Raw genomic sequence first — 27973 nt, forward strand, 5'->3', positions numbered from 1 at the left:
GCTCTGAATTGCTGGCTTTAGAAGATGGTTGTTCGCTGTCAGTGACATGGAAGCATCTTGTCTGTTCCCTAACTCTTGCCTCCATTTTCCACAAGTTGGCTTGCATACAAAATGTCTCTTTGTAGGAAGCCTTTAATGAGCAGCTGTGTAAACGGAATTGTCTCTCTACTTCATTCGCCTCGCTGATTATTGGGCCTTACTAGGAAATCAGTTTCAATTCTACTTCCTGGTGCTACTCCATTATATACGGCGGATTCACTTATTAATTAGTGGACTTCTTTTGGATAAATTGAACGTCTGATATCCTAGACTTGGTTCAGGACTTTGTTTCCAATCCTATCTGTTGGCCCAAAAATGTAGGGTTGTAAGAAGTCAGGTACAGGAGCAGATCTAGGATTTTGACTGGGATGTTCACATATTGGAAGAGATATATTTATCGTAAGATTTGTGGTAAAGCAGCATAAGTCAGTGGTTCTCAACCAAGGTGCTTTAGCATGCTGGTGACTGTGAGCCCTACACATATATCCTTAACAAATTTGGATTTAAAATAGGTGTTTATTTTTGCCACAGTTGACAGCAGGCTTACTGACACGTCAGGAGAAATGTTGAGATGAAGGGTTGAGGAACTGAGTGTTGAGTAGGGGTGTGCTCATTGCATGGGAGACATAAGAAACAGCTTATTAAAGTGGTGCTGTGCCAGTGGAGGGTCTGCTGACAAGCAAAGCTCTGGCTTGCCCCAGGACACTGGCGCTTCCACTGGTTCTTCCTTTCCCTGGAGCTCAGATGTGCACCTGAGGACTCTGGGGAACAGGCTTCAGCAAGAAGTGGGGATAGGATGGTTAGCAGTGGCTGCTGCCCCAGGAAGAGGAGATTGGCCGGCAAGCAGCTAAGGCCTATGCAGAAGTCTCTGGAGCCGGGGAGAACAGGCAGGGCCCACTGGGGGCCTTACCCCCTTGTGGGGACGGTTCCCCCCCCCCTTTTCTTTCTTTCCTTTCTTTTTTTTTAAGATAAAATACTCAGAGCCCCCCAAAATAAATAAAGTGGTGCTAAAGAAAGGGGCCCAAGTGTAGTAGAACTGTAAAGAACTTTGCCTTGTATATATATGTGTGTGTAGGGCTGTGTTAGTGGTCATCCTCAGAAAGGGATGGTCCTGAAGAGTAACCAAGAGAATACTAACTATGGGTGTAATTCAGCTTCTGCATATACAGTAGTCTCCCCTTATCTGTGGGGGGTTATGTTTCAAGACCCACAGTAGAGGCCTGAAACCATGGGTAGTACTAAGCCCTATAATGTATGCTTTGTGTTTTTCCTATACTAATGGGCAGGTAGTATATACAGCATGGGTATGTTGGACAAAGGGATGAGTCATGTGCTGGGTAGGACGGAGTGAGACCGCCGTGAGATTTCATCATGCTACTCAGAATGGCCACAGCTTAAAACTTACGAGTTGTCTATTTCTGGAATTTCCCATTTAATATTTTTGGACTGCTATTGACTGGGGGTAACTGAAACTGTGGAAAGTGAAATCGTGGCTGACGGGGGTGCTATTGTACTGCCAGATGTTCTTGAATTCCTGTGTTCTGCTAACGCAGTAAGGTCAACTACCAATCACAAGCCTTAGTTGTCAGCCAGTGCTGGTATCAATGAGCTCAGTTTAGAGTCCTTTAAGTCTAAGCTATTAATGAGCATTCTTTCAGTTTCCCAACTTATTCAGTTGAAAGTCTCCATTATGTACCTATTAGATACCAGACACTCTTAAATGAGTGCTAGGGGTAAAATAGTAAAGGGAAGACATAATCTCTACCCTCAAACAAGAGTGTACATGTTTATGATCAAGCAAAGCATTTATAAAGGTAGCTTGTGTTTAAGAATGTAACACTTTGGGTGATTAAAAAAGTTTCTCCTCTTTGGGCGAAACCTGCATAAGGCAAGGCTTTAGAGATTATCAACAATCACTTTGCAGGTGTTAGTTCTGAGTAACTACTGCTGGCTTTTCATGAACTTTGCTCCAGTAGGAAACCACAATTGAGTCCAAAGTCAGATTTCATTGTGTTTAAGTGTAGAGTTGATTGAAACTTGACTCTCATTTGTATTATCTGGCTCACTGCAGAAACATATAGGGATCAAAGTGAATGTCTGGCGAGGTGTAAATGCAGAGGTGAAAGGTGTTGGATGTTTTGAATTTGGCACCGTTTCTTAGAGGTCCTTGAAAGTTCACGTGCAGAGGGTCTGGTAGTGTCGTTTGTAAACTTTAGTGCTGCCGTATTTCTGAAGGAGCTCTTGAGCCTGTTGCTGCATTTCCTGGGTCACGAAGCCAGAATATTGGGACCCGATGTGAAGCAGGATGAGGCAGCACTCCAGCACATCTGGGAAGGGCCAGGTCTGAAAGATGACACGGGGATAAACAAGGAAGCATTTGCAAAAAAAAGCCACAGACACCTGCACAGAAGGCATGAGTGTCTCAAGTCTTATCTCATGACACTTCTCTGGCACAGTTGAGCCATTTCTCTCCTAAGACTTCATCAGCTACTCTAAGGAGAGATGATACTCAAAACTGAGATGTCCCTCTCAAATGATACAGTCTTTTCCTAGAGCCCTACTCAAATGAATTTAAAACATGATGCTTCTGTTACTACTAGGGCCACGTCCAAATATACCTATCCGTTTGTAAGCGATCAAATACATGGTACCAACTGTAATTTTACTTTACCTCGTAATTAGAAAATCTGTTAGATTTCTCTGAAGGCTAAGGTATAAAATTGCTTGTGGTGTCAATAATTCTGCTCTCACAAAACATTTTAGCTCATCAAAGGCAACTGGATCTTCAATTTTTAAGCGCATACAAATGTGTACAGACTTCAGATGACATTAAAGAATCTGGTGTAGTCAATTGATAATATAAAAAGTAATGTTTTGGGCTTCCCTGGTGGCGCAGTGGTTGAGAGTCCGCCTGCCGATGGAGGGGACACGGGTTCGTGCCCCGGTCCGGGAAGATCCCACATGCCGCAGAGCGGCTGGGCCCGTGAGCCATGGCTGCTCTGAGCCTGCGCGTCCGGAGCCTGTGCTCCGCAACGGGAGAGGCCAGAACAGTGAGAGGCCCGCATACCGCCAAAAAAAAAAAAAGTAATGTTTTATCAAATGAACTGCTATATAAATCTTACCTTAATACTCTCAGGAAACTTAGCTATTCTCTCATTGGCCTCTGTAATCCTTTTGGTTAATTCAGGCAGAGAAACTGGTTCATTTTTTTCTTCTTTACTAGTGATAATAATAATAAAAAAAGTATAAGTTATATGTCTTGCCCCACATAACTTTTAAATCTATTATCCTGTAAATAAAATTACTTTGTCACCTGGGTCTTTATCTCTTATCTTTAAATACAAAGGCTAAGAGAAGGGAATTTAATGTGATGTGATATAAAATTTTCAAAATGCAGTATTGTTCCTCACCACTTTCCAAATCCCCACTTCTTAGACATAGAGCTCTAGTGAAAGTTAAGGACCTTTAGGGGATTCAATATGCAGCCAAATGCAAAGGGCCTGTATTTCTCTGGGGAATAGGTTAGACAGAGCCGGCGTTCCTACCCTCAGGGTGTATGGATGCACATTTTTCTGGGAAGAGTGTCTTAAGCTTCTCAAAAGGGGCCCTCTGATCCAAAGGTTAAGAGCCGCTGGGTTAGAGAACTTTTTTGTATTTTTCTTGTTACTAAAACCAAACATAAAGCACTGCCTAAGTGTGGTAGCTCACTAGAGAAGTAACTCAAAACTCTGACTCAAGATTTCACTCGTAGTACTTTTAGAGCAACAAATGTAAGTTTAATTTTTAAAAGTTTAGTAATAATAGCTGTAAGTTTATTGACTGTGCTAGTTACTATATTTTAGGCCCTGTGCTGGGGGGGACATAATCAAAGTTAAAGGCACTTGGCATAACAACTAATCAGTAACTGTCAATCACTGCAAATGCCCATAGCGAAGTGCCCTGTGATAATGCAAAAGGGCTCTAAAGTGATTAATAATCATCTATATCTACCTGGCCCTTATTTTCAATGGAAATGATTAGGATGCTGCAGCAATCTGACCATTTGGGATTTTTTTACAGTTTAGTGTGTAATTCTGTACACTACCCTTTTGGTGTATTTTTTGGGATAGTACTGAACAATTGAAAAACCATGGTTTTGGGAATTCCCTGGCGGTCCAGTGGTTAGGACTCTCTGCTTTCATTGCTGAGGGTGCGGGTTCAATCCCTGGTTGGGGAACTGAGATCCCATAAGCCGCGTGGCACGGCGAAAAAAAAAAAAATCAATGGTTTTCATAAATGATGCAATAATGCAACTCCCTATTTTACATGATTGATTCTTTAGGAATCTGTTGCACAAAAGTAGGGTTTTATTGTACTGTTGTTATTAACAATATTTGTGATTCTGTTTAATTCTCAAAACAAGCAAGGATGGAGTTGGTACTCCATTGATGGATGAGGGAACTAAAGCTCAGAGACATTAAGACTCCTGCCTGAGGTCACTGAACAGGGCCAGGATTGGAACCCCACATCTGACTTCAAAGCCTGTGCCTTAATGACTGCATTGTGGTGCTTCCAAGTGACCTGATCAGTCTCATCAAGTACTCTGTGAGAATCCAGCGGGGTATTTTAGTTCCATGTTGTATTGAATCAGTACTTACCACTGGTTCTGAGGACTGGAGAGGGACTGCTCTGCTTTCTGTTCAGGTTCATTCTTACCAGGGCCACTTGCTGTGGCTTTACAAAGTTGACTCTTCTGGTGTTGGCGGATCATTTCTGCCAGGGTCTCTTGGACTTCAGCAATGGTTCTCTGTGCATTTTGGAAACCAGCATGCTTTTCTGAAAAGAGCTCCTTACAAGCGTTCAGCATTTGCTCACCTTCTTCTGTGAGTGTCACGTCTAGTTCTAGATTTCTGCTTGGCTCTGGCTGGGAAGCTTTGGGGTCAGGTTCTTCAGGGTTGACATTGTCAAGCTGTTGGCTCTGCTCAACAGAGGTTGTCCTTCTGTGAGCAGGCCTTACCCAGATGCTGGATTTGGGGCAAGGCCCGGAGAGAGACCACCAGAATTCATACAGACGTCCATAAATAAAAAAGGCCTCCAAACTTTTGAAAGCTGGTGTGGTGGGGGACTGATGGTCACCCAGTTTGTCTCTTAGGTGGTCACAGCCTAGGAGAGAAGAAGAGGATTTAGGGTTGTTCATTTCTTTATCTGTCAGAAATCTGGCTTCCTGCCCGCATGTTGTTTCCTATCACCCAAGAGGCAGATCAGATCCCAAGAAACAGAAAAGCAGTGATCCATGGGACCACATGCTTTCCACCAGAAGCCAACCAGAGCTAAACATTTCTTGGCCTAAGGCAGTGTCCTCATTGCTACAGGCCATTTAAAGCATGATAGAAAAAGTATTTCATCTGTCCCACTGAAGGCTCTGGGGGTAAGATCCCACTGTGTCTCTGAAAAACCACAATGTTTTAGGTTAGTGGCTAATTGTGCAGCTCAAGGAATGTCTTCTCCATTCTTAATAACTTGTGAGCACATTGCTATTTTTCTAGAGCTGTGTGTAGGAAAGTACATAGGAGGCAGTGAGGTAGGTAGGTAGGACCAGGTAAAGGAAAACAGCTTAGTCATTCTGGCTACCTCTTAAGGAGGGTTGGGTAAGAGAATTCAAACTGTCTACTATATGACACACTGGCCCATGTCTGTCTTTCAATAACCTATGTACTCCTGGTGCCACAACACTGGCGGTGGTTATATCATCCTTTAGTGGGTGTGCTCCAGCAGAGCTGGGGGTCTTTTACCCTCCGGAAGAAAGGCTGAGTGCACTTCCTGCATGATGGTGAAGTTTCCTGAGTTGTAGCTCCGGATCACAGCCCGAAGCAGTCCTTCCACAGCTGCGTCCCAGGAGGCCACCTGCTGGCTTAGCACTGCCAAGGTCAGGTCATGGCAAATGTGAAGCAGGAGCTGGAGAGAGGAGCCAGAATCTCAGTTAAACATCCTCTCACATCAGGCACTGGGAATGACACCAGAAATGTTCCTATTAACTGCACTTGGGAAGTACACACAGTCCACAATTAAGAAAGGTCCTCCTATCTCCACCACCCATTTTTGCTTCCTCACTGGAAACTTTCATATTTAGTTGTACCGCAGCATACACTGTCTGGTGTTAAAGTCTGTTCATGCTAAGAAAATGCCTTGACATTTGCTAAATGCAAATTAAAACAAAAAATTAAAATTAAAACAAAATTTTAAAGAGTAAACAAAAATTAAAACAAAAAGTGAGTTTCTTGAACTAAAAGCTGTAATTAAAAAAAATCTGGAGTGTAATTAAGATTTATCAATTTTAAGTGTGCAATCTGATGAGTTTTGACAAATATATGTGTGTGTGTATATATATATATGTATACATATATATGTATACACACACACATACATATGGCATAACTACCACCAAAATCAAGACACAGAACATTTTCATTGTAAGATACTCCTTTGTGCCCCTTTGCATTCAACTCCCCTCTCCTCATCCCTTGGCAACCAGTGATCTAGTTTTTGCCAGTATAATTTTGGCTTTTCTATAATTCATATGAATGGAACAGTAGAGTACGTAGTCTTTTGTGACTTGATTCTTTGACTTACCATAATGCTTTCAAGATTCACTGATACTCTTTTTGCATTAGTAATTTGTTCCTTTTTATTGTTGCATAGTGTAGTTTTCCACTATATGGATATACTGCAGTTTGTATATCCATTCACCAGCTGATGGACATTTGTGTTGTTTCTATTTGGCTATTATGAACTAAGATGCTATGAACATTTCTGTACAAGACTGTGTAGACACCTGGGTTCACTTCTTTTAGTGAAATACCTAAGCAGTGGGGTTGCTGGGTGTCATCGTGCACAGGTATGTTTAAGATTTTATAAACAGTGATCACATAAGGAAGCCACAAAATAACACATGTGGTCTGATGCAGGGGCTGAAATTTTTGTGAGCTAGGGCAGGGAAATGGCACCGGGGACAGGAACATGAGGGACTTCAACTTGATTCTTTCACCAAAAGCAAAAGAATATACAAAACAAAACCAAAAGACTCCATGAAGCAAAAATGACAAAATGTGAACATCTGTTAATTAATTCTAATTGATGGGTACTTATTATTATATTAGTTTCTGTGCTTTTCTTTGTTTTTAGACTTTTTTCTTTTTCTTTTAGAAGGGAATTCTGATGGAAGACTAACTTTAAAGATAAAGGGCTCTAATTAATCTGAAGGGATCTTTCCAGGTTTCCTAGGCCTGGCTTAATCTTTTCTGAAATACAAACTGGCATTCTGCATGTTTCCTTATTATACTAGACATGGATTAGAGAAGTCTTAGACTACTGAGTGATTAATATCAAAAGCTCACGCAGAAGGGGTACCTGTTTGGAGGGAGTGTTACTTGTAGCAGATGGGTACTTGATATCTTGCAGCTGCTGAAATGCTGCCTGGGACTGCTCTGGGGAGTCGAGGCTGAAGGCGCTTTTCCATACTGCAGTCACCCTTTCCACAAAGGGCCTTTCGCTGCCTGCGGGCCACGCATTGTAAGAAGAGGAGGAGCTTTTGCCCTCTGAAAGCTGCTTTTCCTCCAGGTGCTTGGACAGTAGCTCAAGAAGGCAAAACACCAATCTCTGACCCTGGAACCCGATAACAAAGGAGAGGAGCTGTTATGCAGGGAAGTGCTCCATTATCTAGAGCTCTCCCCAGTCTCTCAGATTCTCCCCCTTTGCATTTGCAGCAGCCAGTGTGCTGCCAGCCCAGTGAGTCTTGTGGGATGGGGAAAAGAGGTGATCTAACAGACAGTTTTTCCAAATGCCTTTTGGGGGATTCCTACCCACAGCTCTTGGAGCTCAAGCAACCATATTTATTACTTTTTTTTTTAGCAACCATATTTATAATATGACACCCCAGCTATAGCCCTACTCACTGAAATTAAAGCCACATGCAGGCCAGCCACTTAAGACTTGTGGCCCAGTTTGAGAAAAGATGGGCTGGACTCATCTAGTTTTTTTCTCTGCCCAAACTTCAGATTAAGGCATACAGAAGTTAAAGCATCATAGGCAGAAGGTGCTGGAGCAGACAAGCTGTGTAGATCTGAGAGCTGGGGGAGTGGTTAAGGGCTGTATCCAAGTAGGTTTAACAGAGGGAATCAGCTGGAAGAGAAGAGAGCACAGAGAAAAGGCCTAAAAAAAAATCCTTCCTTCTGCTGGGTTTTCAGTTGCCATGAGATTCCTTGTATATCCCTATAATATTTTCTCACTTAAGCTGGGGAAGGTCTCTGTTTCATATAGGCAGAATTACAGCTAACAGCCAAAGAGGGCTGCTACAGGTAGAGCAACATGATTTCTGTTAAAGCCAATCCATTTTCTTCAAAGCACACCCTCTTCCTCTTCATTTTTGTGCTGATGACATCAATGAAGAAACACAGGGGCTGAACTGACTAAAGGCTATTCGACTGCTAAGCAGTGGGAATTACTGTCAATAACCACATTATCTTTTACTCTGAATGTGGCAACTGACAAGCCACAGTACTTAAATGGGATAGTATGGCCAGGGCTTGCTGGACACTTCTAAGGATACTTACCAAATTGGTACAGCTTGTGCAACTGGGTAATTCACTTGGAATTTGACTAGAAAAGGGTTTGGGGCTCATCCCTCTTAAAAGCAGGAGAGGCAGTAACAGACTAACCTTTAGACTTTCGTGGAGCTGCAGGGCTTCCTGGGCTCCCACCCAGTTCCTGGCCAAAAGCAGTTCTTGGGCACATCTGAGAGCCAGGGTAGCAGACAACTCATTCTCTCCCACGATGGAAGCCAACTCTGCAGCCGTTCTAAGTGATGCCACATCCCCCTTTTTGGCCAAAACTTTGGCTGCATCATAAGCTGAAGTGCCTCCTAAATAGCTAAAATACAAAAGAAAACTCAAGCAGAGTGTCATAAACAGATCGCCTACACCTGCTCCCCAGAGGGTTGGATCATTTCTTTCTGTCCACTTTGCCTTGCGTGCCTTTCTGTGGTCCCAGGTGTGTCATTACCTGCGGCTGTCCCTGTGAAGGCTGAGGCCAGTGCAGCAGAAGCCGAAGAGGCAGCATTATACAGGTTAAGGAAATAAAGGAACTTCAGCAGTTGCTGAGTTGAACCCAAGCAAAGGAGTCATTCCCTCCCATTTCCCATATTTAATGATACAAGACATCCCTAAAGAAAGGAGTGATTTCCAAGTCCACGACTTGGATTTCTTGAAGTTATGGTGACTTACATAAATACCAAGTAGGTAGATCCTGATGAATCTTATGAAGCTGGCTTTAATACATATATGCTTTTTAATTTGCTAGTTATTTCACCCCCACCTCTAAACTTCTTTCTTCCATCCTCATCCAGCTCTTTCAGAAGCTCTTCTTTGTTTGAATGCACTCCTGTTTCCCTCAGACTTACCATTTGGCTGCTAAGGCATAATGGCCGTCTTTTTCTAGGATGGCTCCCCAGCTGAGGTACAGGTCTTTCAGGATCGGGTCCTCTGGGCGCAGCCGGGCCTTGGCAATTGCAATAGCCTCCCTAGAGGCAAGAATAGGTAATTAGCCAATCTGAAAGAGGCCCTAGGAGGGGCTGCGAGGTAGGATAAGCCATTCCCTTTGTGTTGTCTGTCTTGTTCCAACTTCCCATAAAAAAACTGTATCCCTGCATTACAGGGCAAGTTAGAACTGCGTGCTGTGCTCAATTCTTCACCTATGTCATCAGTTCTTAAAGTGTGGTTTGTGGATTCCCGGAGTTCCAAAGGCTCTTTCAGGGGGTTCATGAGGTCAAGACTATTTTCACAATAATGTCAAGAGGTTATTTGCCTTTTCTCAGTGTGTTGACATTTGTACTGATTATGCGAAAGCAATGGTGGGTAAACTGCTGGCATCTGGAGCAAGAATCCAGTTAGTGGCCCTTGTCGTTAAAAAAAAAAAAAAAAAGTAAATTTCCTTGAAAAGGAGAAATGATTAATTTCAGTAAATCTTGCACATCCTGTTAATATTCTGTGTGACAAAATGGGAAGAACATTTTGTATTCTTTGCTGAATTCCAAAGTACAATGGTTCTCTCTATGAAAAACTTGTATGAACGAATTGCAAGCTGAACTAGTTGCTTTTTTTTAAGATGGAATCTCATTACTTCTTGAAAGAATGACAAACTATAGTTATTTAGTGTTGAGTATTTGGCAGATGTTTTCTCAAAAATGAACAAAGTAAGCCTGTCATTTCATGGAAAACAACCAACAGTACTGTTGCCAATGATAAAACTTCAGCTTTCAGGTGAAAATTAGAGTTTTAGGAAACTTGTGCCTGCCACTGTGAGCTTGACGGCTTCCCCAAAGTTAAAGACTTTTCTGATGAAGTAAGGAATGTGATTTTTTTTGATATTTTATAGTGAGATGTGTTAACATTTGGAGGATACGTGTTAACTGACGGAACTACTATTTGCCAAATGACATACAGCTTCTGAGTTGCAGCCAACATAAAGTTGTAGCTGGAATAAAAGTGTTTTAGACTAAGGTGATTTAGACACAGCAATATTTAAGAAGTACATAATTTGAGACCTCTACTTCCAGCCATGATGGAGTAACAACTAGGACCAGACGTATCCTCCTGTTGCAAAATTAAAACATTGGAGAAAATAGGTATGAAGCAACTGTTTTCAGCCATTGGACACCAGGCAGCACAGGACTGTCATCCCGGAGAGAAGGAAACAAATGTTGTGAGCCCAATCATGGCCCTGGCTTTCTGCCTAAAACCATTTTCCCAGAAGGAATCCCAGCAGAGCTTCAGCAGTCAGGGCTGAGGGGAGACGAAGCAACTGGAATTTGTGGGGCAGGATAGTAGGAAGGAAGAAGCTGTCCAGAGAAAGAGCTCCACAACGGTGCTTAGGGATCCTGTTGAGTCTCTGGTTTAAACACAAAGCTGTGCATATGTAGGAAAGTCCTTAAGGCTGTACAAAGAATAATCAGGGAACGATAAGCTGAATAATTCCCAGGGCTCACTCAGGGTGTGGAGACATACGAGTTTTGACCACCCAGACATTTGAGTTCTGATTTGTTGACTTACACAAGGCATTCGGTAAAGACACTAGAAGGCAGGAGGGCAAACTAATTCTAGAGTATGGATTTCTCTGAACTTGCCCTAAGAAAGCTTAAAACAGCCAGGAAAAGATCAAGTTGACCTGCAGGTAACTTTACGGCTTGCCAGAACAGAGTCCGGCATTCTCTAAAGGAAGACAACACACCAAAATAGGATTAAAAGAAAGTCTCACCAAAGCCATCATATGAAATAGCTGAAAATCAGTGGTGGAGAAAGTCCTAAAAACAGTCAGAGAAAAAAGACATAGTTCCTGTGTAACAAAGATAAGAATAAATGCAGTAGTCAAGTCAACAATGCAAGCCAAGAAAAAATGGAATGGTATCTATGAAGCACAGAATGACAGAACCTTCCAATCTAGAAGTCCACACCCACTGAAAGATCCTTTAAAATAGAGGCAAAATTAAAGACTTTTATAGACAAACAAAAGTTGATGGACTACGTCACCAGTGGGACCACACTACGAAAAAAGATGTTAACGTTCTTCACGGGAAAGAAGGAATTGAGAGCAGTTGGAAACGTGGATCTATGTAAGAGAATGGAAAGCGCTGGAAATAAATATATGGGCAAATCTAAGAAAATGTTTAAAAACTTAAAGGTAATTGTTTAAAGTAAGGATTCTAATATTGTAACGTGGGGTTATAACATGTATATAGTATGTGAAACGTATGACAGCAATAGTGGAAGGGACATGAAGAAAGAAAGAAGTACGATGTACGCAAGAAGTGGTACAATATTATCTGAAGGTAAGCTGATAAGTTAAAGATGCTCATCATAAACCCTAAAGGAACCATTAAAAGAAATAAAGGATTAAAGCTGACATGCCAGTACTGGAGATAAAAAAAAAAAATTTGATCAGAAAGAAAGCAGGAAAAGAAGAAATGAAATAGCAAGATGGTAGATTTAAATCAGTTGCACTAATATTTACATTAAAACACTCCAATTAAAAGGCAGAGACTATCAGACTGGATAAAAAACAAGACCCAACTGTATGCTGTCTACAAGAAGTATTTTGTTGCTTTTGTTTTCTGTACTTAAATAAATATGTACTGTAGTGGAAGAATAATAACTTGAACAGGAAGGATTCACACCAGTCTCGGAAGAGTGGTTACTGCTAGAGAAGGGATGAGGACAGAATTGGGGAAAGGCAATTCAACTAAGTCTGGAATGTTATACTTCTCACTTCACAGGTGGGGCTTAAAAAAGTTCCTCTCTTAGTAATTCATTAAGCTGTTCATTTGTGTCATGCTCTTTTCTTTATTTGTATTAACAATAAAGAAATTTTAAAAAATATCAATAGCAAATATTGCTGAAAGTGAACATTTGTTAAGTATAGGTGGTGGGTGCACTGATGTTTAAGCTAGTGAACATACATTTGTGTACATTTGAGATGTTTAATTACAATAAAGGTTTTATGGTGGTTATAATGAAACAGAACTGTTACGTAGATTAATTTCACATTACATCCAACTGCTGGTTCAACTGTTGCGTCATACAGACCTGTAGAAATGGTTTGACTTGAGCAGCTCCACAGCTTCATACACTTTGTGGATAGAAAGTAGGTGAGAGGCAGCCTTGACATACTGGTCCTGAAAACACAGTTGTTTGGCAAAAGCTTCCACGGCCCACACCCACACGTGGTAACCAGCTTAAAGCAAGCAAACAAACAAACAAACAAAAAACAGATTTAAGGGAAAAAAGTATGTACATTTGGGTTGAAAATGCTTGTTGTTAGTCACTGCATTAAGCAGAACATTTAGATAGTAATTCAGTTGCTGTTTCATCTGATCATGTTTCATCTACCTCTCCCCATCCCTATTTTTTGAAATGTAAATTGTTTCTCTGATTATGTAATACATAAAAAATAGTACAAAATTCAAATGTACATGAGTATGGAAGTCAGACAGTGCTTACCCTTGTTGGGGTGCATGTACACTGACTGAAAGGGAGCACGAGAGAAGCTTCTAGGGTGCTGGTAATGTTATGTTTCTTGATATGGGTGCTAGTTACAAGGGTGTATTCAGTTAGTGAAATTCAAGTACACTCATGACCTGTGTACTTCCATCTCTCTCTCTGGCATACTTCAATAAAAAGCTAAAAAATGAGGCATGGCATAAAAAATTTCCTTGTTATTCTGGCATCCTACTACCCAAACTTGTCCAAATTCCTCTCCCTGGAGACAACCGTTATTATTAGTTTCTTTTGAAACTTTTGGCAATAATCTATGAATATATAACCACACATGTATAAGTATCAGTGACAGAGTAGTAAATATTCTGTTGTGCATCTATACCTTGATTCTTTTCACTTACTAAATTTTGGAGCTCCGTTCTGTATCAGAATGTACAGAGCTGCCTCATTTTTTGGGTATCTATAGGAGTTTCTACTGTATAGATATACAAGATTTAACCAGTCTTATACTGATGGACATAGAGGTTCTTGCGATCTTTTGCTATGACACATACCACTGCAGTCATAGTCCATATATATCTGCCATTTTGCATGTGTAGGTGCAGTTAAATTCCTACAGTTAGAACTGCTGGGTCAAAGGGATGTGGATTTTAAATTTCATTATTAGACATGGCCAAATTGTCCTTCAAGACAGTGTCTATCTTTAGTGGATGTATCCTAGAGATGCTAGGGCTTTTGTTGAAAAGAACATACCGACTGGTGCCATAGCCACAAGATTGTCTGTCAGCTCCCCTCTTTCTGCTGCAGTCTGCAGAACACCTTTTAGATCTCCTTTCCAAAGCATGAGCTGGTGAAATAATTCAGGGTGGCCATTTTCCAAGTGACCTTTTCCTGTTTGGAGGAGAAATATTTGGAAGATGTTTCAGAAACATCTGTCTGTACTGTCTTCTAGAAAAAGAAAGGCAGGATGAACGAAAGGAATAAATTCCTATAATGTGTAGTCACTGGCTGATGGGTAAGTCACTTCCCAGAGTGTTCATAATGGGGACTGAAGCCCACTCAGTCACTTGTCCACCCACCCACCCACTTTCACTTGCACTCAGACACTCAGAATGAACACTGTATGTTTAGGGTCCTGTGACAGATGCGAGTGAGGGTTGTTTGTGAACATGCAAATAGGGGAACTCAAAACCTTGTTAGCTGATGTGTAAAACTAACCATTACCATACCACAGGATGGCAGCCGTAAAAGAGGTATGTATAAAGCGTTAGGGAAGCGTAAAGATGGACAGGATTGTGTTGATTGGACTAGTCTCACCTTCAACCTCAATCATTCTGTACAGGGTAGCCCTGTCTGTGAAAAGCCCCAGGTGAAATCTTTCCTCAAGATCAGCAGACACATCCTCCTTTGGCTCTGCTAATTCAAAAAGACCAAAATTCAGATGAAGTCATTTAATAGGTTACCGTTTTCTGTCCAGTTACTTCCGAATGTATGTAACACCCATTTCAGATGCTGAGAAAGAGAGTCCTGTGCCCTTGTTTACCCTAACAGAGACCCCTGCTGGTTACAAAGATAGCAAAATATGAAAATACTTTGGTAGGTTTGTTAGGTTTGTCAGGCTCAGATTTTATACTGTTTGAATTTCATTTTATCGTGTGCATCCCTTTTCAACACATAAAATTCAAAATCAAAAAGAAAAAAGTTGCTCAAATGTCAAAATAACACACATTAGGTGAGGGCTTTGAAAAACTGAAACCAAAAAACCTTCTATAAACAAAAACTTCCATCAAAAATTTTTAAACGAACTGCCGTATTAAGGGTTATTTCCAATGAGCAAATGATTTTTTTTTCTACATGTACATGCTGTTTACTGGGGAAAAACAGTTGATGGAACTGATTCACGCTGAGATATTTAAGCCATCATACCAATTCCAGCACCCATATGGCTGGCAACAACTTGATTTATAATAGAAAAGCAGAGCATTATGTCTCCAAGGCACTGGAGAGTGCTGACAGTGGTCAGAGTGTGGACAGTACCTGGCAGCAGGGTGTGGGGGAGGGATGATGCAGAAAAACAACAATTTTGGACATTTGTTGGCTCATTCATAACAACATATGAACAAGCACTTCTTATGTGTCAGTTCCCAGAAGACTACGGATGGGCCAAGGAAGTGTATTTCTGTACCTCTGGAGTGTTTTGCAGTGGCTAATACCAAACAGTCCTGATGAAGCTCCTCTTTGGATCGGTGGTCCAGACTTGTACTCAGTGGAAGCATGGAACGAGGCTTTCGCTTCTTGATTAAGGCTTCTGAAATGTAATAAAAGTACAGACTGTCTGAGGAAGAGTTGATCAAAAACACAAAACTGAATGCATGCCCATTGTATATGTAACCTACTGGAGGGATACTGCTGGGCAGAGAAAGTTCCCACTCTTATAAGGAAGCTTTCAAATTAAATTAGCTGGGGGCAATGTTCACAACACACACAAACGTGTCCCTGTGAAAACTTGTGAAGCAATATCAACAACTGCAAAATGACAGTTCCTCAAGTACTAAAAAAATGACCCCAAATCGAAACAATCAAAACACTTACAAATATTTAAAATCTAAAACAAAATGAAAAACTGAAAACTTTTGAGTTTTCAGTTGCATGTAATATTTGAGGATACTTTAACAAACTATTTTATTTATTTATTTGTAATAGCCAAATAAATTAATTTGTTTTTTATTCTTCTGTTAAAAATTTTTTGGCTGCGTTGGGTCTTCATTGCTGCACACAGGCTTTCTCTAGTTGTGGTGGGAGGGGGCTACTCTTTGTTGTGGTGTGCGGGCTTCTCATTGCGGCAGCTTCTCTTGTTGCAGAGCACGAGCTCTAGGAGCGCAGGCTTCAGTAGTTACAGCATGCGGGCTCAGTAGTTGTGGCTCGCGGGCTCTAGAGTGCAGGCTCAGTAGTTGCGGTGCACGGACTTAGTTGCTCCGCAGCATATGGGATCTTCCCGGACCAGGGATTGAACCCGTGTCCCCTGCATTGGCAGGCGGATTCTTAACCACTGCACCGCTAGGGAAGTCCCCCCAAATATTTTAATTATTAAATACCAACCTGGCTTTTCTTTAGGTGCCTCCTTTTTCAGTAAAGTGACTTTGTTATTAATGGTGACTTTTGACTTATCAAAACCTAAGGATGCTGGAGTGCAGATAACTGGTTCTTTAGAAAGTACATCATGGGGAAAAAGAAAAAAAATGTGGATAAGAACAATGTAGAATCTAGTTCTTTTTAAAAATTAAGAGTATACCAGTCTTAATGGTGTGATTTTATCTATTACCCCAAATATAAGATGGAATATTTCAGATAGGAAGCATGGGTAGTCTCCCTTTCCCCATCTCACAAACTGCCTTCCAGGAATCTGTAGGTTTATTACTTAGAACTCTTGACTAATTGATCTAAGGAAAAGTTATACAGGTTCTAGCCTCCACAGCTTTATACCATAGGTCTAGGAGTTCCAAACTTGGCTTGGGTGACAAAGGACTAATTGCATATTTAATTCCACAAACGAGGAACAACTTTACCAGTAGAAATTTAAAGTGTATGGGATACAGAGTCACAATCCTGAGTGTACACACCATGAACTCAAAAAACCCCACAAAAAACAAAAAACCCAAACTAAGTTGTTGATCTACAGGGGTAAAAGAACATTTTATGATAAAGAAGTATTCTGATGAATCTAAAAAATAAATCCATTAAACTTTTTAGATCTTTATTTACCCAACCTGTGGGTCCCAGTGGCCATCCCTTGGGATGGAGAGGGTCAGGGAGGGCTCTGTACCATATATTTTGGCCATTTAAAATTCTGTCACGTCAAAATATTCTGCTGTAGAATTGAACATGAGTCAGTCCTATTTATATTGTTTGCCTGCAAGTTCCCAGAGTGGTGATAGTTTCTAGGTCAGATATTTGTAAGGGACAATGGTTTCTCTCAGTAACCATGGCTGATGACATCATATTCTTCAAACTTTCCCCATGTAAGTTTCTATGTATACATTGCCCTAGTTTCACTTTGTCCCACAGTCTTACCCTGCTCAAGTTGATAAGAAGTTTTCTCTATAGAAGTTCAATATTTCCATCCCAATCATCCATTAGATCCCCTTAACAGTTCAAAGGTAGACCTGGCTTAGTTTCCTGGTCATGACTACTAAGTCCTAGAGAGTTAGTGAAACACAGGATTTGGCCACATACCTGCCGAGGTGACACCACAGGGTAGCTCTGGCTCCCGGGCTTCCTCCTCAGTCTCCTGGTCTGACACTCCATTCTCAACAGGGCCCGAGCTCTCCTTTACACTCTCTTCTTCATTCCCGTTATACAATTCCTGCTTTACAGGCCCTCTCAAGGTGGGCTTTTTCTTCTTTTTGGGCTTTGACTTAGGTTGAGAGAGCCTTTTTTTCTCTAATTCAATACTTTTCTTGCCTATAGAAATCACAATTCAGAAAAGGATAGATTAAAGTCTTTATTCTTAGTTAAAAGCACTCTAGGAGATAATCTCCAAAACCTTATTACTCTTCTTTTTGGTAACATTCTGGCCCTTTCCCTTCCTTCCCAATGAATTCTTAGTTATATTATCAAAGTGTTAACCAAACCAAACCCTTTTGGGATTTCATTAAATCATAAACACAATGCCCATTTACCCCTGAATACTTGAGTGTGTATCCTACAAACAAGGATATTCTCCTACATCATCAGAGCACAACCATTAAAATCAGGAAATTAACGATGATACATTACTCCTATCTACTCCCACCTCACTTAAGTTCTGCCGGTTGTACCAAGAATGTCCTTTATAGCAACAAGAATCAATTTAGGACTACATGTCACACTGGCTTGTTATGTCTCTACTTTCTTTCAGCCTGAACAGGCTCAGATTTTATTTTGACTTTCATGACTGGAAACTCATGAAGATTACAGGATAGTTATTTTGTCAGATTTCCTTCAAATTGGGTCTGCCTTATGTTTTTCATGATTAGATTTAGGTTATGCATTTCATTGCCTCAGGCAATCACTGATTTGCTGTCACTGTAGCTTAGTTTTGTCTGTTTTAGAAATTCATATGATTTATAACTACATTTCTTTTCTTTTTTTTAAAATTTATTTTATTTATTTATTTTTGGCTGCATTGGGTCTTTGTTGCTGTGCACAGGCTTTCTCTAGTTGCGGCGAGCAGGGGCTACTCTTTGTTGCAGTGCACGGGCTCTTCACTGCAGTGGCTTCTCTTGTTGCGGAGCACGGGCTCTAGGTGCTGGGGTTCAGTAGTTGTGGCACGTGGGCTCAGAAGTTGTGGCTCGCAGGCTCTAGAGCACAGGCTCAGTAGTTGTGGCGTATGGGCTTAGTTGCTCCGCGGCATGTGGGATCTTCCCGGACCAGGGCTCGAACCCGTGGCCCCTGCACTGGCAGGCGGATTCTTAACCACTGCGCCGCCAGGGAAGCCCTATAACTACATTTCATACTCTGTATTAGCTATACAGTGTTTAATCTTTGTGCCCGGCTTCTTTTGCTAGGCATAATCTTTTTTGAGATTCATCCATTTTGTTGTGTTTAAAAGTAGTTACTTTTTATTGCTGAGTAGAATTCCACTACAGGATATACCATAGTTTATTTACCAGCTGATGTACATTTGGGTTGTTGTTTCTGGTTTGTGGCAATTATAGATAAAGCTATAAGCATTCTTTTATAGGTCTTTATATGGATGTATTATTTCATTTCTTCGGGTATATTTCTAGTTGTTTATATACTCTGTCTAGTTTTCTAGCTATTTCTGGTGAGTGGGCAAATCTGGTACCAGTTATTCTTTTACAGCCAGAAATGGAATTCTGTTAATTATTTCAAGTTCAGATTGTCCCAGATTTGGGTAGCCAGCCCCTTCAAGCTGGCTTCTTTGTCCTTTTGATGATCTCTATTCTTTGAGCACTTCCTTCCTTTGTGGCATATGATGTTGCAGGCTCATCTTGTATTTTTCCTGTCCTAACCTGGAATTAGCCATTTCTCCAGAAGCCCTGGTCGGTCCCTTTTAATGGAGAATGATATTTAGAAAACAAGATCTGGGTGCTAGGTATACTTGTTACTATTTGGGTGTTGTCCTCAGGCCCCTCATGGCTGCTATCCTTGCTTGGGCTTCCAACCCTACCATCCTGTTGCTGCCGCCCTGCAGGAATGTCTTCCTTGCTTGACTCCAGTCAACTCATTTACTGAGGAAAGGAGAAAGGGAATTAGGCAAGCCTTTATGGGCTCCAGGTTTTGACTGACCTTGAGGAGGCCGGGAATGTTCTTGCATGGAAGTGAGCCATTTGTACACACAGAAGTCATCTGCCCCTGAGTAGATGCAGTCTGGATCCAACGGGGACCATGCGATGCAAAGCAGTCGACCTCGATGTCCTCGGAAATTGCATAGAGGCTCTTCCTGGAGAGTATCCCACACCTAAAACCAAAAGTCACACAGAGAATAATTTCTGGTTATTCTATTGTTTTTTGGGGGGTATACATTTTTTTAAAAATCTTATAAATCTGTGTACTCTTATTTCCTCTTGTGATTTGTACTTTTAGGAGTTCAGTTTCAGAAAGTGCTATTTCCTGTGGGAGGTTTATGTATTCTGGGATATAGAGGCATTCCCATGTGGATGATTTTGAGTAAGCTTTAATGGTGCCCTATGGATTTCACTGTCCTGAACCAGTATCATATGTTATTTTTGGGCTGGGGATTCAGATACCATGAAGAGAATTCTAATTCAGAGCCCACACCTGCACATGTGATGGATGCTTAGGGTTCTAACTTCTCACAGGTGATTCTTCTGTCTGTGGGCAAATGATCAATTTCCTTGCTGTTTCTTGAATTACTCCAGTCTGCACTGCACAAAGGGTGGCCCGTCATGGCTCTCAGTTCTGTGCAGATAGCTTATTTACCACTCAATACTGAGACAGACATCCATCACAGATGATAGATCCTAAGGTCTCTTCTGGTTCTGATATCCGAAACTCACCCCATACCTCCGGTTTGGCATCTCATCTTTATTTTTGAGAACTTGGAGGTCTGACTTACCAATTTATTATTAGAAATATTTTTTCATTATTTATAGTCACCATTCTGTGATAGAACAGAATGGGAGGAGTACTTTTCACATCAACTTTAGTCCATTAAACTGACAGCAGGTCAGAATGAAATCTTTAAAAACATCAGAATTTAGCTAGTTCCTATTAATATTTCCCCTTTCATCAAAGTAAAATACACCCCAAACTTAGCCTGCCAAGGGCCCAGATATGTTTAATAAACTAAAATGCCCTCTAGAGCTCAGAAAAATCCCTTTCTATAGAAGATAATGGTAAGGGAAGGAGTCTGTACAAAACTGGGGGAAAAGAGGGAAGAGTTTAAGTTAGAGTACATAGTGAAGAACCCACTGAATCAAGGACGCAATAGTACCTGAGCTGTACCATCATAGGAAGCAGATATCAGCCTTCCGTCATGATGTGGGCTCCATGCCAGACTGGTAATCTTGGCTGTGTGCCCTGAGAGGGTCCGGTAGGGCTCTGTAATGGTCACTGGAGATTCAGGATTGCTCTCTGTAAGACAAGGGGATGATGTCATTTCTACCAGCAGCAACAACAGAAAGACATAAAGGAGGGTATTAACATGGCAAGAGTCAAGATTTTGCCACGTGCTTTCTGTGTGATTTTCAATATTGTTTGTACGTGGGCAGTGTTGTTTAGTAGTTAAGTGTGTAGGCATATCCACAGTGCCTGGCACATGGGCTTACTGCAAGAAGTGTTAGCTATCATTCTTTCTTTCTAAAAGCCATCAAAATGAAAGTAATACATTTTGGATGTGATACCAAGAACATATCACGTATATGGCACTCTAGCTAAAAATGTGTGACGTGAATCTAGTCATGAGAAAATAGGAGACCAGACCAAATTGAGGGGACATCTACAAAATAACAGGCTGGCATTCTTCAAAAAAATCAAGATGAGGGACTTCCCTGGTGGTCCCGTGGTTAAGACTCCACACTTCCAATGCAGGGGGCACGGGTTCGATCCCTGGTTGGGGAACAAGGATCCCGCAGGCTGCGTGGTGTGGCAAAAAAAAAAAAAAAAAAAGGCTGAGGGACTGTTCTAGATATAAAGGACAATATTGGATCAATTGTCAACACTAGAAAAAGCATGGTAGATCAAACTATTGTATTAAATTAACTGAAGTTTATAATGGAATTATGGTTATGTAAGGGAATAGCCTTATTCTTACAAAATACACAAATATTAAGGGATATGGGGCATGACACATGCAACACAAACAGTTTGGAAAAATACATACATACACACAGAACAAAGCAAATATGACAAAATACAAGTTGTTGAATCTGTGAAAGGGTATACGGGAGTCCTTTGTACTATTCTTGCAACTTTCCTCTAAGTCTCAATTATTTAAATATAAGAAGGTAAAAATAAAATGAAATGGATTCTGGCCATTTTTTTCCTTTTTCTGTTATTCAGTAGATATGAAATAAAAAACAAACTAGGGTGATAGTATTACAATAGAAAAAGATCTGCACTGCTCTTTAAAAACTTTTGCACAGCAAAGGAAACCATCGACAAAACGAAAAGACAACCTACTGAATGGGAGAAAATATTTGCAAATGACTGATAAAGGATTATTTCCAAAATACCTAAACAGCTCATAGAAGTCAGTGTCAAAAAAATAAACAACCCAATTAAAAAATGGGCAGAACACCTGAATAGACATTTTTCCAAAGAAGACATGGCCAACAGGCACATGAAAAGATGCTCAGCATCGCTAATCATCAGAGAAATGCAAATCAAAACCACAATCATATCATTTTACACCTGTCAGAATGGCTATCATCAAAAAGAACACAAATAGGGACTTTCCTGGTGGCACAGTGGTTAAGAATCCACCTGCCGATGCAGGGGACACGGGTTCGAGCCCTGGTCCGGGAAGATCCCACATGCCGCAGAGTGACTAAGGCTGTGTGCCACAACTACTGAGCCTGTGCTCTAGAGCCCGCGAGCCACAACCACTGAGCCCGTGTGCCACAACTACTGAAGCACGTGCGCCTAGAGCCTGTGCTCTGCAACAGAGAAGCCACTGCAATAAGAAGCCCATACACCGCAACAAAGAGCAGCCCCTGCTTGCTGCAACTAGAGAAAGCCCGCGTGCAGCAACGAAGACCCAACACAGCCAAAGAAAAAAAAAACAAAAAACACAAACACAAATAACACATGTTGGTGAGACTGTGGAGAAAAGAGAACTCTAGTACATTACTGGTGGGAATGTAACTGGTGCAGCCACTATGGAAAACAGTATGGAGGTGCCTCAGAAAACTAAAAATAGAAGTACCATATGACCCAGCAATTCCACTCCTGGGCATGTATCCGAAAAAAATGAGAACACTAATTCTAAAAGATACATGTACTCCAATGTTCATAGCAACATTATTTACAACTGCCAAGATATGGAAGCAACCTAAATGTCCATCAACAGATGAATGGATAAAGATGTGGTATATATGAACAATGGAATATTACTCAGTCATAAGAAGGAAGTTCTGCTGTTTGCAACAGAAGAGACCTAGAGGGTATTATGCTAAGTGAAATAAGTCAGACTGAGAAAGACAAATACTGTATGTTTTCACTTACATGTGGAATCTAAAAAATAAAATGAATAAATATAACAAAACAGAAACAGATTCACAGATATAGAGAGCAAACTAGTGGTTATCAGTGGGGAGAGGGCAGAGGGGAGGGGCAAGATGGGAGTGTGGGATTAAGAGGTACAGACTTGTATATAAAATAAATAAGCAATAAGGATATATTGTATAGCACCGGGAAATATAACCATTATTTTATAATAACTTTAAATGGATATAATCTATAAAAATACTGAATAGCTATGTTGTCTACCCAAAACTAATACGATATTGTAAATCAACTATACTTCAGTTTAAAAAAAATAAGTTTATGTCCTTTGCCAAGGTAGATATTTAATTTGGAATCAGAAGACTAGGATAAGCTTTCTAACATATCATGCTTATTAGTTACAAACTGTCTACTATTTATTATTAGAAAAATCTATGTACACTTTATTAGTTTTCCTATATTCCTTTTAACTTGAGAGAGTCACTGCTAGAATAAAATTTTTTTTGTTATTACAAATAAAGATTCTCAGGAAATCACTGGAAGTTAGTTCTAGAGAAATTTAAAATGTCAACTTGAAATTTTCACTATGGTTGACAGTACATACTCTCCAGCACTTTGGAAACAGATTAGTGTCACATTATAATTTCTTCATATTAGAAAAAAAAGTAATTACATCTCCTTCACATTAAAAGAACAGGCGCCTCTGACCACTTATTATGGTTCTTCTGGGTGCTGAAGAAATTCAGAGAGTTTAAGATTCATTAAGGAATACATCATATGAAAATATGAAAAAGACCAATGTGCCAGGCAGGGACTAGTAGTTACTAGAACACATGCAGACTGCAATTAGACAATTTGGGTTTGAATCTAGGCTCTATCATATACTAGCTGTGGGACTTAAGGAAGTGAGCTAACCTCTCTGAGCCTCAATTTAATCAGGAAAATGAAGATAACAAAACCTACCTCCCAGGACTGTGAGAATTAGATGCAGTCACACACGGAAACACTGAGGGAAGGGGATATAAACTGGCAAAATCTTTTTGGAGAGTGACAGTTTCACACAAGATGCAAAGTCATATCCCTACCCCTGGCCTGGAATAACTATAGCAATAACTATACTTCAGAAAATCTGGAGAAAACATGCAGCAAACTAATAACACTGGTTTTTACTGAGGGATGGGATTAGGGAATTTTGTCATGTTTGAAACTTTTGTTGTATTTTAAATAAGGTGAATATACTACTTTTGAAAGCAGAAAAATAATAAAAGTAGTATTTAATACCAAAAAGAAAGGAAAAAGGCACAGAAATTGGAACAAGAAGTAGCAGAACACATATACCACCCCCAATATGGAAAGAAACCAAAGTTACCTATGACGGTCTGCAGGTTGTGCACATAAATGACTGCATTGTTGGACCCAGAGGCCATCAGATAGCTCAACTCTGGCTGGCTGCCATACTCATGATGCCAGCTAATAGTATTCACAAGCTTGTGATGCTGCTGGATGGTGCAGATCAGTTTCAAGTTAGGAACCTTGAATATTTCTATTGATCTGCAATAAGAAACACACCAAGACAAGAAAGATGGATGCTCAAATTACAGTCCAGTGCACACAGGTATCTTCCTCATCCCATCAGTCAAAGAAAGGTGAAATGGAATAGGATAACCCTATATAAACTGCAGAGGTTACTCTCTCACAAAGAACCAGATACAAAAAGTAGTTCTTTCAAACAGTTTTCACAAATCTCAACAATCTCTGGAAAGTTGTGTTTATCAGGCTCTTATAATAAATGGTGCAAGGGAGAAGCTAAAAAGAAGAATTAATAAACAAATGGCTGAAATAGGACTATGTTATTATGATCAACATTGGAAAGGGAAAAAAAAAACTTAAAAAAAACAAAAACAAAAACAAAAAGATGTTGGAAAGGGCATGGTGAGGCCTAAAAAGCATTTCTGCCTAGGTTTACTTTAAAAAAAATGAAGGGAGATTTAGGCAGTTTAATTCTGGAGATGAGGATTCTGTGAAGCACACAACAGCCAAAACACAGAGTAGGCAAACATTCTCTTTGGGCTGAAAATATTTAACTTATTTTGCAGTTCTCAAAGATGCAGAGAGCTGAGTCATTTAAGGATGTCAAGGATAAGTCAGAATATCAAATACAACTAGGTTTTCCCAACTAACATTACAGATGGCATTAGCTTGTGATCAAATATATATGCAATTACAAAGTTTTTTTTTTTTAAAGAAACAAAACACATACCCATCTTCATTGCCAAGAGCCATGATTTTGCCATCTGCTTTCCAGCTGATCTCTGTGTGTACAGGCAATTTGTACTAGAAAGCAAAACAAACCAATCTTGACTGAAAACATTGTTCTTACAGATCAGTGATGACAGTGTGGGAAAAAAAAGAAAATCCCTAGTTTAAAAATGTTCTAATTGTACAACAGTCATTCTTATAAGTAACCTACATAATTCACCAAAGAGTTACTAAGAGCAAGTATTTGAAATACGATTTCCTAAATGGGATAAAAAAGAGAGGCCAGTAAATACTACATGTCTGCAGTGTATAACCTTGTGAAATGAACTTAATGATTTTTATCCCACAGTAAGACATGAAACATATCCATTGGCTTTGATAACATGGGGGTCATCGCCTTTTTAATAGAAGTCATACACACTACCCTTTTTTCTTCCTATCTCTTCTGTTTCTTTTCCAGAATCTTTTTTTTTTCCTAACTTTTTTTTGGTGTTCCCCAAAGCTGCCTGGGCCCTCTTCTTTTCTTTCTTGTCTCTTTAGATCACCTCATACATACCTGCAGCTTCTTTAGCTACCATTCATGTGAAGAGACTCCAAATTTCTATTTCCAGCCCAAACTCCTTATATGAGCCTCTGATCCATACATTTAACTGTCACAAAACTAAAAGTTTGTTAAGAATAGGAATTTTGTCTCTTTTATTCATTGTTGAATGTTAATGTTCAGATAACATTTAAGACATGAAGGAATACAGTCAACAAAAATAATTCAATTTATGATTAAATGTTATTTTTATGCTAGCAATACAGAATAATGAGCAACAGTAAAAGAGGCTCATTTGAAAGAGTAAGGAAATCTCAACATTTATGGTTTCATTTAAAAAGACAGTTCTGGCATACAGATACATTGATAGGATGGTAAAGAAAATGTGGCTAAATGTGGAAATCTCAGTCAAGGATATAAGGAACTTATTTGTATTATTTTTGCAACTTTTGTATAAATCTGTAATTATTTCACTAAAAAAATTAAAAACAAAATGACAATTCTGTCTTGAGCAAAATACCTTATAGCCGCACTTGAATACCATCTTAAAAAATTATTTTTACGAACACCTCACTCCGGAGAAAGTGGCTGGCGTGAAAAGTCTGCTTTATATTCAAGATCGGAAAGTTTACAATAAATCACCATTGCAACTGAGAGAAGCTTGAAATCTGCCTGAGCATAATGGATACCTCTTATAATGGCATTTATCATGCAAGATGAGAAGCCAAGAAGATGGAGAGATCATGAGAAGACTTTAGACCACAAGAACTCACTTTGATTGAATTGGTGTCCCTGATGAGTTTGTTGATGTCAAAGGCCTCTCCACTAAGCTTCCAGGGGTTGTGTTGTAAGACAATCCCTTCCCCTCCACAGCTGTATAAAGTGAGGGAAGGTCTGTCCCCTTCTCCTCCTATATGAGATAAGAAAAGAAAGCTTATCAGTTTTGTACTTTACCAGCTTAACTATTTGTTGCTATAGTATGACCATATCATACTATGAGATGTTTTAAAAGAATTACATTAATTTACTGGAATAAAGTCACTGTTCTTTGCATCTGAACACAGTTGTTGGGGGCAGAAGTAAACAGGGTATATTAATTCTACATTAATATTTATAATACAACATCTTTGCTTTAAACATTCTTCTGCCACTCAAAATAGTAGGGGTGCCAAAGCTGGGATCAGAAAACATGTTTTCAAAGTTTTGGGGAATCTACCTTCTCTTACTGAAACAAGTACTCTTTGGGCATTTAAATATATGGAGCTGCAGGACTTGCTATGTACTCAAAGCAAAGATTTCTTTGGTGTTACAGCAATCATCCTGTTGATTTTTAAGAAGCAAACAGTGGTTCTGGTGGGTTTCTGTAAGGGCAAGTTTTATTTTCACCACTGTTAGAACTATGCTTGGCACAAATCAAGGATCAACATTTGTTGAATGAATGAATGGATGAACTACCATTGCAATGCTGCTTGAGTTCTGATGATTTATACTGTAAACGTTTACATTATTATGGAAATTTACAGATGTTCCATTATATATGGTGAAGAAAAGATTACCAAAGACTTTTGCTGAACACACTCATTTTTAAAATTCTGCAAGACCTACCACTGTAGGCATACGAAAGAGAAAGATAAGGCTGAGGGGTTAGAAAAGGAAAAGGGTCAGAATACAGTCAAAGGCAACAAGAGATCATTTGAGAAATTCTAAGTTTGCTTTAACTGTAGGTGAAAACAGATGATCATTAACATTATAATTCTTTTTTTAAAAAAATTTTGTTTTTTTTAATAAATTGCTTATCTTACTTTATTTATTTTTTGGCCACACTGCATGGCCTGTGGTATCTTAGTTCTTGGACCAGGGATTGAACCTGGGCCCTTGGCAGTAAGAGCACGGAATCCTAACCACTGGACCGCCAGGGAATTCCCAACATTATAATTCTGATAAAATTAAAAGGTGATAGCAAATTTTGGTGAAGATCATTAGACTAGGTATCAGGACCCAGCATGAGATAACTATATTCACAATGAAAAAATTCAGCTCAAAGAGACCAAATATGCTTTAGTTTGGAGTTTGGAGAGGCTTATTCTGGGTGAATGCTTTCTAATTTGTCACCTGTTAAAACTGCCCTCATGGACCCCTGGGGACATAGCAGCTTGCTTAAGTAATCACTGCACTAGAATATTTATGACTCTTTCCAGGTTGCACATCCTAGGATTAAGTTGAAAGAAAGAGAATACTCTCACGTTTGTTACAGAATGAGTCACACTTACCGGGTGCCATGGAGGGTACTGGTGGCCCCCAGGCTAATGAGTATACAGTCTTCTTGTGATATGTGCTAGAAATCTGTGGAGGCCTGGGGGGAAGGGGGATTACAAACAGAAAGACTTAAAACAAAAAGATATAGTGGAAAACAGACCATCTT

General features: G+C 40.0%; 2 protein-coding genes across 6 annotated transcripts in view; one reads left to right on the plus strand and one right to left on the minus strand.

Annotated features, from left to right (window-relative positions):
- The window catches only part of CNOT8 (CCR4-NOT transcription complex subunit 8), a 58843-nt gene that overhangs the window by 21703 nt on the left and 9167 nt on the right, over positions 1-27973 (plus strand). The gene's annotated exons all lie outside the window — the stretch shown is intronic.
- Positions 14-27973, minus strand: part of GEMIN5 (gem nuclear organelle associated protein 5) — a 42465-nt gene continuing 14505 nt past the window's right edge. For 2 of the 5 annotated variants that reach the window (XM_081233770.1, XM_081233767.1), the window contains exons 10-28: positions 27822-27904; positions 26325-26461; positions 25012-25085; positions 24121-24302; positions 20521-20660; positions 19353-19524; positions 17295-17522; positions 16161-16265; positions 15247-15369; positions 14379-14474; positions 13815-13952; positions 12651-12798; positions 9473-9592; positions 8733-8943; positions 7426-7680; positions 5811-5973; positions 4677-5181; positions 3162-3258; positions 14-2382 (exon numbers count right to left, since the gene is read on the minus strand). In XM_081233770.1, the coding sequence (XP_081089896.1) occupies positions 2215-2382; positions 3162-3258; positions 4677-5181; positions 5811-5973; positions 7426-7680; positions 8733-8943; positions 9473-9592; positions 12651-12798; positions 13815-13952; positions 14379-14474; positions 15247-15369; positions 16161-16265; positions 17295-17522; positions 19353-19524; positions 20521-20660; positions 24121-24302; positions 25012-25085; positions 26325-26461; positions 27822-27904 (3145 nt within the window). In that variant the 3' untranslated portion in view covers positions 14-2214. Of the gene's footprint in view, positions 2383-3161; positions 3259-4676; positions 5182-5810; positions 5974-7425; positions 7681-8732; positions 8944-9472; positions 9593-12650; positions 12799-13814; positions 13953-14378; positions 14478-15246; positions 15370-16160; positions 16266-17294; positions 17523-19352; positions 19525-20520; positions 20661-24120; positions 24303-25011; positions 25086-26324; positions 26462-27821; positions 27905-27973 lie in introns of all 5 variants that reach the window. The other 3 variants (XM_081233768.1, XM_081233766.1, XM_081233769.1) reach the window with 2 other exon arrangements.

Source organism: Mesoplodon bidens (assembly GCF_964165515.1).
Source record: "Mesoplodon bidens genome assembly, chromosome: 4".
NCBI classification, from domain to species: domain Eukaryota; kingdom Metazoa; phylum Chordata; class Mammalia; order Artiodactyla; family Ziphiidae; genus Mesoplodon; species Mesoplodon bidens.